Source organism: Octopus bimaculoides, chromosome 8 (genome assembly GCF_001194135.2).
Source record: "Octopus bimaculoides isolate UCB-OBI-ISO-001 chromosome 8, ASM119413v2, whole genome shotgun sequence".
Taxonomy (NCBI): Eukaryota; Metazoa; Mollusca; class Cephalopoda; order Octopoda; family Octopodidae; genus Octopus; species Octopus bimaculoides.
In genome coordinates this window covers 40,681,030-40,695,392 of record NC_068988.1, presented here as the reverse complement: position 1 = coordinate 40,695,392, position 14,363 = coordinate 40,681,030, and the positions used below count along the sequence as shown (strand labels likewise).

The 14,363-nt window shown below is 36.5% G+C and overlaps 1 protein-coding gene across 1 annotated transcript in view; it reads left to right on the top strand.

Moving 5' to 3' along the window:
- LOC128248567 (MIEF1 upstream open reading frame protein-like) overlaps positions 1 to 12,503 on the top strand; it is a 17,956-nt gene extending 5,453 nt beyond the window's left edge. The window contains exons 2-3 of the mRNA XM_052970059.1: positions 5,777 to 5,959; positions 10,286 to 12,503. Of these exons, the coding sequence (XP_052826019.1) occupies positions 5,777 to 5,959; positions 10,286 to 10,324 (222 nt within the window). The 3' untranslated portion in view covers positions 10,325 to 12,503. The remainder of the gene's footprint in view (positions 1 to 5,776; positions 5,960 to 10,285) is intronic.
- Positions 12,504 to 14,363: the final 1,860 nt, after the last annotated feature.

Here is a 14,363-nt window from a genome sequence, read left to right as displayed (position 1 = left end):
AAGGTGGTCTCTATTTTTCCATACATGATCAGCTATACCCGATTTATCAATATCTCCTCGTGTCACAGCTTTGCGATGTTCCTCTACCCTTATTTTGAGGGGGCTACATGTTTCACCTTTGTATAACCTACCACAGCTGCATGGGATGGAGTACACGCAGTTTTTGGTCATATTCTCTTCTACTGGTGGTTTTTACCCGAAGGAGATATTTGCGAAGTGTTGTATTACTCTTGAATGCTGTCCTGATGTCATATGGCGTAGTGGTTAAGAGCGCGGGCTACTAACCCCAAGATTCCGAGTTCGATTCCAGGCAGTGACCTGAATAATAATAATAATAATAATAATAATAATAATAATAATGATAATAGCATCGAAAAATACCTTAGGAATGAGAACCCAGGTTCGAAATTTCCCCAAGACACCTGATGAAGGCTGGAGGGTATATCAGCCGAAACGTTGTGTTAACAACAAACAAGTTGAGGACAAATATCCCTCGAATGTAAATGATGTACATAATTCCTCATCTCTTAAATATAGAACTCTATTGTTAAGATTTGTTGGAGGCCCCTATGTTGCAAATTGATTTCGTACCATTTATTCTGTACAAAACTCATGTTTATATTCTGTATAGTGGATAACTGGCTTTGATGCAAAGCTCCACAGATTTTAAAAGTATTGCAATATTCATAATTACAAAAAAAAAAAAAAAAAAAATCAGAAAATAACCAGCAAATATTTTTCGATATCAGTTGAATAAATTTTATATTTTATTGGTTCTTCGTATGTATTTACACGGGAGACAACTCTATTTTAAATATTTCAATTTCATTTCAATGTTTTACTATCGATATGAACTTGTCTCATCTCCCCTTTTCTGCTTGTCTCTCACCCTCTCACTTTCTAGCAGTCACTCTCTCTCTCGCTAACTATCTGTCTGTATCTCTCTCTCTCTCTCATCTTTCCTCCGACATACTACATCTCCAAAAGAGCCATTGTAGAAACTGCAGCGCTCAAATCGTTTCTCTCCATGTTTATACCACCCACACCTGCGATTAGTAAGCCTATTATTAAGGACATTCTACCCATCATGATCCTATCTTATATTAACCTATCACTATAAAAAAATGTTTAATTTTCACTTAGCTTGCATATATGAAATTCACCAAATAGGATGAAAATTGTCTACTTTATAAAGTTTTACATTTAATATCTACAGTTTCAATCAGGCATTCACTACTTTGCCTACCTTTACTATTAATTGTGCTTGGCAAACATATTGATACATAGCTAAACATTATTACGTGCAAATATGCAGAAACATACACTCACTCACTGTCTCTGTCTGTCTGTCTCTCTCTCTCTCACACACACAATTTCACTGTTGCCGAGCCAGTTTAAAAATAATTTTTTGTTATTTTGTGTGTGAAAGTCAGATTAAGACATTACAAAAGAAGAAACAAAATAATCACTTAATTACAGGAAAGATTACTTTTAGCCTTGATTACATTCACTCATATTTATTCATTAATTACTGGATGTCAGTTAAAAAATAAGATTGGGCTGAGAATGAGACAATTAAGTACACATTATCCAATCTATTGTCCATTCCTATTTACATATATTCAAATAAAGAAGTCACTACAAGTCTCTTCACTTGCTAGAAATAGTAGAAAAATTCCTTTCAAGTTGTATCCTACCATTAAAAAAATAGATACTGGGGTCTTAGAAATATGGGATTGTGATGGCCACCATTCATTATAGATACTGTTGTCTGCTATTATCCTGTGTGTTTGATTCCTGGACTGACTGACTCATTGTATTCTTGAACAAAACACTTTATCTCATGTTGCTCTGTGATTACTTTGGTACCTGACATGTTTCACACTATGCACCTGTGCAGGCAATGTTGATTTGATAGAGGGAGTGGGCTTAGGTGCAACATTTGATCACTATAAACAAATTGTTTCTGCAGGTTGTTTAAGAAAAAATTGCAGAACTGTCTTTCTAGGACTTGAGAGACTACCATTAATTATATATATGTGTATGTGTGTATACATATATACATATACATATATATATTATATTGGGGTAGGCCGGTTTATGGGGTTACCTTGGGTTTCTCGCTCATAAGGGGTTTAGCCTTATGGCGTATCTTCAGACCCCTGTGTGAATCCTTATTTTACTACATACATACATACATACATATTTTAAAGAGGCCTCAGGCCAGCATTGTTTGGGGTCTGGAGACATGCCATAAGGCTAAACCACATATGAGCAAGAAACCCAGGGTATCCCCATAAACCAGCCTACCCCAATATAATATTAACTGCTCTACATCTTAGAGTATGCTTCTCCTCTGGATCTATGTATTTCTACAAATGATCCATATATATATGCTATATATTAAATAGTAGCTATGTTAAGTGATCCTAGTGAAAATGTGATTTTTTTTTCCTTTTCATTTTGTTTGGATATTTCATATGGCCTTATAAATTTGGTATGGGACACCCATGCTGCATTTTTTGTTTGTGACTCCTGTTACCCGTTTTAACCTCAGCAAGAGGGCACTACTTACATCCTTGTGAGTTAGCTTCATTAAGGTTCTACCTCATTTCGTGCGTGCGGGTGACACGTAAAAGCACCCACTACACTCTCTGAGTGGTTGGCGTTAGGAAGGGCATCCAGCTGTAGAAACTCTGCCAAATTAGATTGGAGCCTGGTGTTGCCATCCGGTTTCACCAGTCCTCAGTCAAATCGTCCAACCCATGCTAGCATGGAAGGCGGACGTTAAACGATGATGATGATGATGATGAAAGAAGAAATATTCAGATAAGCAACTTTGTTTTTCCTTCCTAGTTTTACTTCTCACCTCACTTTATATCACTCATATTATTTATAAAACCTTGTTTATTTCCTTGCTTTATGTTAAACAGTAAAGTTAAGTAATCCTTATGTTCAATTAAGCAATTCAGTTTTTCCTTCCTAGCCTTAATTCTCAAAAATTTCATCTCGCTCACATTATGTCTAAAATCTTTGTTTCCATACTATATATTAAATAGTAGCTATGTTAAGCAGTCCTAGTGGAAATATGCTTTTTCCCCACCTCTTCACTTTGTTTGTATATTTTATATGGCCTTAGACCTTTGGCTTGGGGCAGCCATGCTGCTTGGTTGTTTGTGGTGCACCTGCTTAACCCTTCCTCCCACCTATACCAGAAGTCTTTCTCCTTGCACCTCTACTGGAACCTATACTGAGTGCTGTCTCTCTTCCACCTCTATCTAGTGGTCTGTCTCCTTGTAAATGTGGAAAGTGTGAAAAGAATGAATGATGGTGAAGTAAATGCAGGCTGAAGCATATTTGAACTTATATGATATGTCTGGGAAATGTATATGCAAGCTTTCATTCCAAATGCAGAATGCTGTCCCCCATTCCTGTGTCCCCCCTGGCCCACACCTTCCACACTCTTAGAGTTGGTACACTCAATGTGGGCACATGGAAAGGTAGGTCTGTTGAGATGCTTGAACAGAGGCTTGTAGATGTGTGTTGCATACAAGAAGTAAGGTGGAGAGGAGGTTCTACCAGGTTCCACACAGACAAAGAGTATAGGTATAAAATATTCTGGGTAGAGAATAGTAATGGGGTTGAGGGTGTGGGCATACTTTTTGCTGAAAAATGGGCTGAAAAGGTAATTGAGGTAGTCAGAGTGTGATAGAATACCTAAGCTTAGACTAGTTTTGCAAATCGGGACTACCTGATTAACAGAATGACCGATTTTAAGACACCCTTTTGTAGACTACCTCATTGACAAATGACGGTGACATCAATGGACATGCTGGGCAACATTTGAGTGGCGAGCTGGCAGAAACGTTAGCATGCCGGGCGAAATGCTTAGTGGTATTTTGTCTGCCGCTACGTTCTGAGTTCAAATTCCGCCGATGTCGACTTTGCCTTTCATCCTTTCGGGGTCGATTAAATAAGTACCAGTTACGCACTGGGGTCGATGTAATCGACTTAATCCGTTTGTCTGTCCTTGTTTGTCCCCTCTGTGTGTAGCCCGTTGTGGGTAGTAAAAAAATAACATTTGGGTGGCTTCCATGGCATGGATGGCAGCAATGGGTTTGGTTCCTGTAATAAGGAGGGAACCAGGCTGCTGGAGTTCTGTGAAGCAAATGACCTTATGATCTGTAATACTAACTTCAGGAAACTTGCTAGTCATCTGTTTACCTATCAATCTGGTGGGCACACTAGCCAGATTGACTACATTCTTGCTAGAAAACGAGTAAGTTGTCTGCTTATAAATGTCAAAACTTTCCCAGGTGAAGAATGCACCCCACAACGTAGGTTAGTCATTTGTGGCTTCAGAATCAGGGCTAAAAGGCTGCCCAGAAGACAACCACTGTGGAAAAGAAAGGTCTGGAAGTTTAAGGATCCTCTGAATGGTCAGAGATTTAGAGATGTATTACTTGAAGGATTTGATGAAAAAGATGAAGATATAGTGACATAATGTGGAGATTCCTATGGGACAACCTTTTGAGGGTCACTGAACAAATTTGCAGCTGGTGCAAAGTCTGTTCTTGACCTAAGGTAACATGGTGGTGGAATAGTGTTGACTCAGTTATTAGAGAAAAAGAACAGGCTTGGAAGTGTGGTGGTGGCAGGGAACTGTATCAGATAGTCAAAAGGGAGGCTATGAGGTATATTTAGCCAGAGAAGAAGCAGAAAAGAAGTTTGCCTATGTTCTGTGGTGTGAGAACCGGAGGCTTGAAGTGTTTCAGATTGCGAGACAGTGTGTGAGAGAAAATCGTGATGTCATAGAAGAGAAATGTGTTTGCATGGATGATGGTTCACTTGCATTTAGTGATTCTGCAAAGAAATAGGTTTGGAAATGCCATTATGAAAGGCTGCTAAATATAGAGAATGCATGGGAGAAGGAGAGTTTGCCTAATTTAGAAACAGCTGAGGGACCGGCTATCCGAATTGACAGTATTTTGGTAGATAAAGCAATGAAAAATATGAAGACAGGGAAATCCCCTGTCCCATCAGGAATCACTGTTGAGATGCTTAAAATATCAGGCGGAATGGGATATGGCCTAGTCACCCATATAGTTAATCAGGTTGTCCATGAGGGAGTCATACCCAACGATTAGTGCAGCAGCGTTATAGACAGCTGCTACAAAGCAAAGGTGATACTCTATACAGAAATAATTACAGAGGCATCACATTACTAGACCAGGTAATGAAAGTCACAGGAAGAGGATTAGCGTAGATGAGATGCAGTTTGTATTTGTGCCAAGTAGAAGCATGACTGATGCTGTATTCCTAGTTAGACAACTTCATAAGTATTTAGCCAGTAATAAACCTCTGTACTTGGTTTTTGTCAACATGGAGAAAGCCTTTGACAGAGTCCCCTGATCTCTTATGTGAAGATGCTATGCCAAAATTTCTGCAAATTTCCTGCTGAAATTCTTGCAACAGCTGGAATCATGGTATTATGGAACAAACTACTTCTTCACTGCACTTCTATGCCTGTGTCCTCTTAATTTGTAAGTTGTGTGAACTCTTTCTCATAAATGGAACCCTGAACCCATTCACAATGAAATGTCACCAACAAATTATCACAGCAGGGAATATCATGTATTAGAATGTATATGTTTAGCCTGTTATAATTGTAGCCTTTTCTGCTCCCTCAAATCAAATAGAATTAATTAAATATTTTTAATGGGGAAAATGAATAAATTACCTTATTTCATGTTTTTTTTGTTTTTTTTCTCATCAGATACCTATATTGATAATGAATCCTGCCTCTCCTTTTGCTATTTTCTCGCTGTACCGACAAATGATTCGTAAAGCAAGGACACTTTCTTACACTGACAAGAACTTTTATCTGCGTAGAGTTCGAAAGGAATTTGATAAGAACAAATCTATCACTGATCCTTATGAGCTACAGCGCTCTCTTGAGGTATGTATTTGTTGTTTTTTTTCCTATGTTGTGCATTCATTTATTTTTTATGTTTGCATGGATGAAATGATTTATGTGAACTAGAACATACTCAAGAATAACTAGTCACATATTGGTTTCAAACTTTGGCACAAGGCCAACAATTTCGAGGTATGGGGTAAGTCAATTACATCGACCCCAGTGCTAAACTGGTCCTTATTCTATCAATCCTGAAGGGACAAATGGTGAATTTGACCCCTGTAGGATTTGAACTCAGACTGTAAAAACAGAAGAAGTGCCACTAGCATTCTGCTTAGCATTCTGCTTAGCATTCTAATGATTCTGCCAGTCACATATTGCTATGAAGAAATGTATGTGTGGTGAGAAGTAGCATTGAATTTGTCAATATGTTGATAAGGAATAATGTAGGAGATATGAAACATTGTTGTGCACTAAAGTTGTTAAATTGTGTGTTGAGAATAGTCATGGAAGAAGTCATAGGAAATAGTTATCGAAGCCAGGTTGCTAAATGTAGAGAATGCATGGGAGAAGGAAAGTCTGCCTAATGTGGTTCCAACAGAGGGACCAGCTATCCAAATAGACAGTAGCTTGGTAGATAAAGCAATGAAGGATATGAAGACAGGGAAAACCCCAGACCCATCAAGAATCACTGCTGAGATGCTTAAAATATTTGGCAGTGTAGGTTATGCTCTAGTCACCCATATAGTCAGGTTATACATGAGGAAGTCAAACCCAATGACTGGTGTAGCAGCAGCCAGGGAGAATGGCACTGATGCTATATTCCTGATAAAACAGCTGCAAGTGAAGTACCTAGCCAAAAATAAATCTCTGTACTTGGCTTTTATCAACATGGAGAAAGCTTTTGACAGGGTCTTCCTCTCCCTTATCTGGTGATCAGTGTGGTAACTATGGATAGATGAGTGGCTAGTGACATCTGTACAAGCTATGTACAGGAACGTCTGTTAGGTGAGGGTTGGCAACAAGTATAGTGATGAATTCAGTATACAGGTAGTAGTTCACCAAGGATTAGACCTCAGCTCTCTCTTGTTCATCTTAGTCCTCCAGTCAATAGTAGAGGAATTTAAGTACGGTTGCCCCTGGGAGCTCCTCTATGCTGATGTTCTTGTAGCTGAATCACTACCACAACTGGAGAAATTGAGGTGTGGAATCAAAGGGCCTTACAGTTAATTTAGTAAAACCATAGTAGGAAAGCAGATAAATCACAGATCTCTTCAGGTAGATGGCCTTGCTTGATATGTAAAAAAAGTGTAGATGTACCCAGTGCAAGCTATGGACACATAAGAGAAGTAGTAATATCTGAGGAAGGTTAGCAGGGAAAATAGTCTTTGTGTGTGGCAGATGCATAGGTACAATGAACACTAAAAATATACAGAAAGTAAACTCCATCAAATGCTAGCAAGGATACTTAGAAGTAGTTGATAGCTTTTGTTATCTCGGTGACAAAGTCAGCAGTGGAGGTAAATGATCTGGGGGCATAGCTGCTAGAATATGAATAGGCTGGACAAAGTTCAGTGAGCTTCTACCTTTGTTGGCAACAAAGGGCCTTTATCTCAGAGTGAAAGGTAGATTGAATGATGCCTGTGTGTGAGCATCCATGCTACATGGCTATGAAACATGAGCTATGACTGCAGAGGACATGCAAGGCTTGAAAGAAATGAATCCAGTATGCTTTGCTAGATGTGCAGTGTCAGTGTGCACATATGACAATGTGTAAGTGTCTTGAGAGAGAACAATTGAGCATAAAGGGCATCAAATTTTGTGTGCAAATAAACAACTGCACTGGTATGGTCATGTGATTTGTATGGACAAGGATAACTGCTTAAAGAAGTGCTGATCTCTAACTGGAGGGAACCTGTGAAAGATGTGGACTCGGGAACACATGGTATGATGTGGCGAAGCATGATCTTGAATGTTGGATATCACAGAAGTGATGACAAGTGATCATGACCTTTGATGATTTGCTGTGCTTGAGAAGACTAGTCAAGCCCAGTTAAATCATAGTTGTGGCCAGTGCCAATGACACATAAAAGCACCTTTGCCAGTGACATGTAAGAGGCATCCACTACACTCTTGGAGTGGTTGGTGTTAGGAAGGGCATCCAACCATAGAAACCAGGTCAAAATCAGGTTGGAATCTGCTGCAGCAGCTCTCTGGCTTATCAGTTCCGGTCAAATCATCTAACCCATGCCAATATGGAAAGTGGACGCTAAATGATGATGATGCTGATTGGCGAGTAACTTAGCAATGAGGCTTTTTTGGTGTCAGAGCCAACAACTAAATTGCTTTTATTGAAGCTCTCAAGGATGAGAAACTATTGGTGCATAACATAGGAGAGCAAGTGTCTAGTGGGTTTCACTCTATGAAATCCTAACTGATGATCACTGAGAAGTAAAAGGCTGAGGTTGATAAAAAAGTAGTTGTTTATGGTTGTTTCCACTACTTTTAAGATGTTGGCATTGAAGATGATAAGTTGTTAGCAGAGTCACTAGGATGACCTTCTTGAGAATGGGAAACACTGTTTCTATAGACTGTGAAAGATGCTTGTAATGAGACAAAGATTGAATGATTTTGTGGTAACAGAAACCCAGTCTAGAATGCACTGTTTCAGGATAATGGAAGCAATACCATCGAAACTGGTAAATTCATTGGGTTTGGTAAGGACTGTGTGCACATAGTTGTAAGTTATGTGTTAGTGAAATGTGTGCAGTGATTTTGGGTCAGAGTTAAGAAGTAACACATTAGGTAGCTTTGTTAACATGATTACTACTTAAAGAATTAACATATGTTTAAGCTGTGGAAAATTGAGAAATTTTAAAAAGGGTAGTTGAAATCTTTTTCACAAGGGACCAGAAAGCTCAAACAATTTGGGATGTGAGACAGATTGCAGGCTATACAATACATGAAGCCATTTTATGCTTTTTAAATTGTAATGTTCTGGCTTTTTTAAAATGATTCATAGTTGATGGCAGTGGAACACTTCTTCCAGCTATGTTCTTTGTACACGTACAAGAAAAATTATTTTGGGGTTTTCAGTGGTAAGATTTTGATGTATTCACTATATGGAGAGACGTATTGAATTGACAAAAGTCTGCCACTCAATAAACTATCTTGAGTAGCATGATTACTGTCCAGAGTTGTCAGTTTAGAACAAGAGAAGCTCTGATTAATTGATTTGAAGATGGCTTTTGGGAGTAGAGTTTGCTGTTTTATTGGCTAAAATGAATTATATTGAATTGATAAGACAATGGTGAGTTGGATCATGCAATGATTGTGGCTGAGTGGGGTTGGGTTTTAAGGTGACATAGAAGTCAACAGTGCTTCTAGCACTCATGTGTTGATTAGTCAAGTGGGTGAGGATATTAATTGATGTAGATATTTCATGTTAGCAAGTAACTCAGTTACTTTACCAGAAATGTTAGTATGAGAAGTGTATGAGAGCCATAATGAATTTTAAGTAATGAAGAGACATTGGATGATGATTTCAGAGAGAGAGAGAGAGTAGTCATGATATAAATTGCTTTGATACAGGACAAGGAAGGCAGCAAGCTCTAATGGGGTTTAGTACTTTCCATTTCAACAAAATTTAAACCCCTCAATATGTGATCTGTAGTTTAGCTTACAGGTAATGCATGTTTTCCATTACAAAAACGTTACCTCAGTAAAAGGTTCTTCAAATTTAGATTCATGAATTTGTTGTAGTTTGTGATTTTTTTACAGTCTAATCCAAATGTTTCTCTTCAAATGATATTATTACTTACATGTCATCAATGTTAACTTCAGCAAATAGAATTCTTGAGTATATCAGTGAAAAGACAAGTCCTGTAATTAGCATCTATCAATTTAATTGTATGATTACTTTTTTTGTGAGACTCTTGAATAATGTTTCTCTCATTTCTACACAGAAGAACTGTCATTCATTCTTTGTTGTTTGGCGTTGGGTCACCTCTGACTGAAGGGAGCTATGATAAAAGGCATTCTTAACATGCCTATCTCATATAACTATATTGTCAGATGTGTCCAATCCTTTCAGTTGACTGTGTACAGATTGTTAACTGCCTGTAAGTATTGTTGCTCATATCGATACAGATGTTTACTCTCAGTCAGTTGTGCTTAGTGTGAACATTGAAAGCAATCACTAGCTTTGAAATAATCAACAGAGGCTATGATATAAATGATCATGCTTTAACCTGTTTGAAAGGATATACTACATTCTAATACAAACTGAATTGTAAAGAGAAAAAACAAAAACCCTAAACATTTTAGGTTATGTTATGTTATTTTATATGTATTTTCATCTATTTTCAGAAGGGCAAAGCATTTTTGCGTCGTGACAGAGTTCTGTGAGGGAATCCAGTAAAAGAAATATTGGATAATTTGGAAATAGTCTTCCTAAATTTTTACCTCCTTAATTGAAGCAACCTTTACTGGAAAATGTTAGCAATGAAACTACTAGGTGATTTGGTTTTATCTCCTAACCCATCCCACCATCACTCAATAATTTTAAATCAAACAATTCAAAATTCTCTCTACTGATGCATAGATGCCTGAGCTCATAAGTTCAAGTTTAGTTCATTCATGTGATATAAATATATATCATCATCATCATATATACACACACACACACACATATGCATGTATTTACATATATATGTATATGTGTTTATGTATATATGATGATAATGATGTAAATATTTATGTATATGAAATACATACTTGTTAAGTAGGCATTAAAATTTTAGTTCATCTAAAATATTTAACTGCAAAAATGTTTTGAACTGTGTTAAACTCTGTCTAATTTGCATAAAAGTGCATATGATGGTAACATAGATGAGTAACTCATAGTGCACTACTCAATACTTTTGAAAAACCTAGATTATAAAGCATTCTTTGGTTAATTAAATAACCTAGCTGTAAAAAATAATTGAAGTAATTACTTGACTAACTGGTTTAGTTGAGTCTTAGTTTGTATACCATGAATAGCTATATGCTACACATTTCTCTCTGGACAGAGGTTGGGTACTCTGCTTCTGGTGAAGGTCACTGATAACTAAAAACTAGTCAATCTCACTTCTATTGCCCAAGGAGAGATAAAACTTGTGTAACTATTTTGTCATTTTTCACAACAAGACTAAAACTGTGTTTATTTAAAAAAAAAGTATACGTATTCATTGTCATCATCATCATCATCATCATTGTACATCTGCTTTCCATGCTGGCATGGGTTGGATGGGTTGCCATAGCCATTTCTTATTGGGAGCTGCTAACTTACATAGACTGGTGTTTGCACATGGCTCTGGCTTGCTTTCTGTGGCTGAATGCTCTTCATTTCAGTCACTACTTTAGGAAGTGTACTCAGTACATTAACATTAGCGAAGTTGAAAGAAAGACCTCAGAACCTTTCGCATTCTCTGTTGATTTGCTAACCAGTGCACTCTGAATTAATTAAGGACTAATTAAAGATTAAATGATGTGTGTGTGTCACTATCTGTTTATCTAGCCATCTTTCAGCTCATCTTTAATATTTAATTAAGCATTTATCAGTTATGACTGTACTCTTGGTGCTACCTCTGTATGATGTGACAAAGAGCTGAATAATTTTTCCTGAGTTAGGGAAATCTAAATTGTTGTGTTTGGAATATATATATAATAAACTAATGTGCCTTCCTAATTGTCACTGATAGGTGAAAGTTACTAGTAACTTCAACAGATCCTTGAAAGAATGTTCACATAGCAAGGCTGTTGAGAAGACCAGCACAGTTTTTTTGATGGTTGTGAATTTTGTGCCAGAGCAATGTTTGTATATTTGAGTTTCTGCTTACAACAGAATCTAGGGATAGAAAATCAACAATAATTATGAAAAAATATTTCTAACCTGTTTAGTAAAAATTAAATGTTAAAATTCCGTTAAAGTGATCCAGATATTTTTATTACAGAGATTTCATGTCTAAGATTTTTAAACCATATTTGACAAACTTATGATTCAAATGATGTCAATACTTTTTTTTCTTTTTTTTTTTTACATAGCTGTAAGCTCCGGGTTTTTGATAAATTAATATCAGTAAGGACTATATTGGAAGTAAGATTTGGGTTTTGGTTAGAGTTGTCTTTTAAAATATTGACTTTCTCTAAGTTAGAGAACTCTTTAACCTTTCTGTGATATTTCTAATACATCACCTAGGTGTTTGAATTCATATTAAAAATAATCATGAACTTGGTGGGATTTAGTGAAATAGCTAACTTTATCAAGAAGGTGGTGCCAGGATTATAGCTCAACAAAAGATTCTTAAATTTAAATCATGACAAGAAGTTTAAAATTAAATATGAACACTTTTAAAAGGAAATATAGAAGACCTAGTAGTTGTTACAATTGAGTTTAAATCAAAGGGTTAAGCAGAATCAATTGTGGCAACCCAGCAATAAATGATGTTACAGTTTTGAACTTCTCACTTAATCCTCTCTTTTTTTTGTTCTAACCAGCACAAGCCTTAATCTATTGAATAAAATTACTCTATTATCAATTTCATTGTGAGTTTCTTAAACTTTTTTATGAATGTATATGTTCTTGTTTCATGAATCACTGAGGGAACTTGTATATTATCATCATCATCATCTTCGTCTTAACATCTAGTTTTCCATACCTTCAGAGATCAGACAGAATTCATTATTTGGCAGATTTTCTATGGCTGGATGTTCTTGTCAACTCTCTTGTTTCCAAACATATATTTTCCCTTAACCATATTTACATAGAAGATTGTAATTGAACAACACTGCTTGTATGCACTGCATGTGTCTAGACATACTGCTATTGTTTACATCAACCCAAGTGCTCAACTAGTACTTATTTCATAGACCTCAGAAGGATGAAAGGCAAAGTTGACCTTGGTAGAATTAAATTCAACACTGTTAATTCATTGAAGACTAGGTCTTTGAATTTGCTTTGAATTTTGTTAAAGACTGGATCTTTGAAAACTTCCAGGACTGTAGCACAATTTTGGCAACATTAATCATCAGAGAAATAAATACCGAGACCCAGTAACTGATGTACCTACAACATCCTGAAAAAAAAAATACAACATGTCTACACTGTTACATGAGACTCCATATAATAAACCATTCCATTCCAGATTGATGTGTGTGGCCTTCACTAGGTGGAAGTCTGGTATGTCTTGAGTAGTAACAGATTTGTGGATTGCATCAACCATAGATATGGATTTGACTGAATGCACATGTACCAATGGTTTGCCTAATCATATCTAACCTATGTTAACATAACTCATGAAGTAGATGATCCTCTGCATCGTCACTTAAGCACCAATAATAACCTCAATTCATGCCTTACTGTCACTGAAAAAAAAAAGAAAGAAAAAACAAAGGATAAGAGCACAGTGCTATGAAAAAACTGGATGGTCATGACTGGAATGTTCTTTCAATTACAATACTGCTGGATCAAAGCTGACCTAAGCTAAAAACAAAACAAAACCCTAGGAGGACATTTGTCTACAATAAATTTGGAGGGATCTTTTACAGAGCAAGAATCCTTGGAGATTACCTTTTAGTGGGAGAAATAATGAGATATTAACTGATTCTATAAGAGAGACAAAGTATTGTTTCAGATTCCTGGATTCTCTTACTCAGAGATATACCCCTGTTTCTGAGCTATTTTTTAATTTTTTTATTTTATTAGATTTATCTGAAAAAATGGGCTATGCTGATAACCTCATATGACATATTAGATAAGTAAATATATTCATCTTGAAAAAATTTCAAGTTGTTCTCTTAGTATTTTTTTAATTTAGAAAATTTCCCACTTCTTATGAGAAACATCAACCCGAACAAGACCTTGAACAAATATATCACAATGAAACAAACCTGTTACAAAGTTGTTTTATCAGGACACCATCTGAAACAAAGGTGTGTTTAGGTAATTGTTTACAATTAAAGTCAACTGTGATCAAATGTATTCAAATTTGACAATCTCACCTATTTTTGAGGTAGGACAATGACACCTACATGTACATGTGCGAACAGACACACACATACGCAAATGCACGCTGACAAAATGCTGCTCCTCTAAATGGAAACCTTACCTGTCATTGTGGTTTTGTGACACAGAGCAAAGCAGGCCTGGCCCTTCACTCAAGGGACACATAAATGTTCCACAAGGACTCAAGCAAACTAAGTCCTCAACTTGACTCATTTGCCAAAAGGTTTGCAGGCGCCAGCAAGTCTCAAGTAATACATGTATGTCCATAGAACATGATTACCACTTCATTTGTTGTTTACAATGATGGATTCTCTCATCTCATACATACATACATAATTACATACATATATACATATATATACATAAATATATATATATATATATATATATATATATATA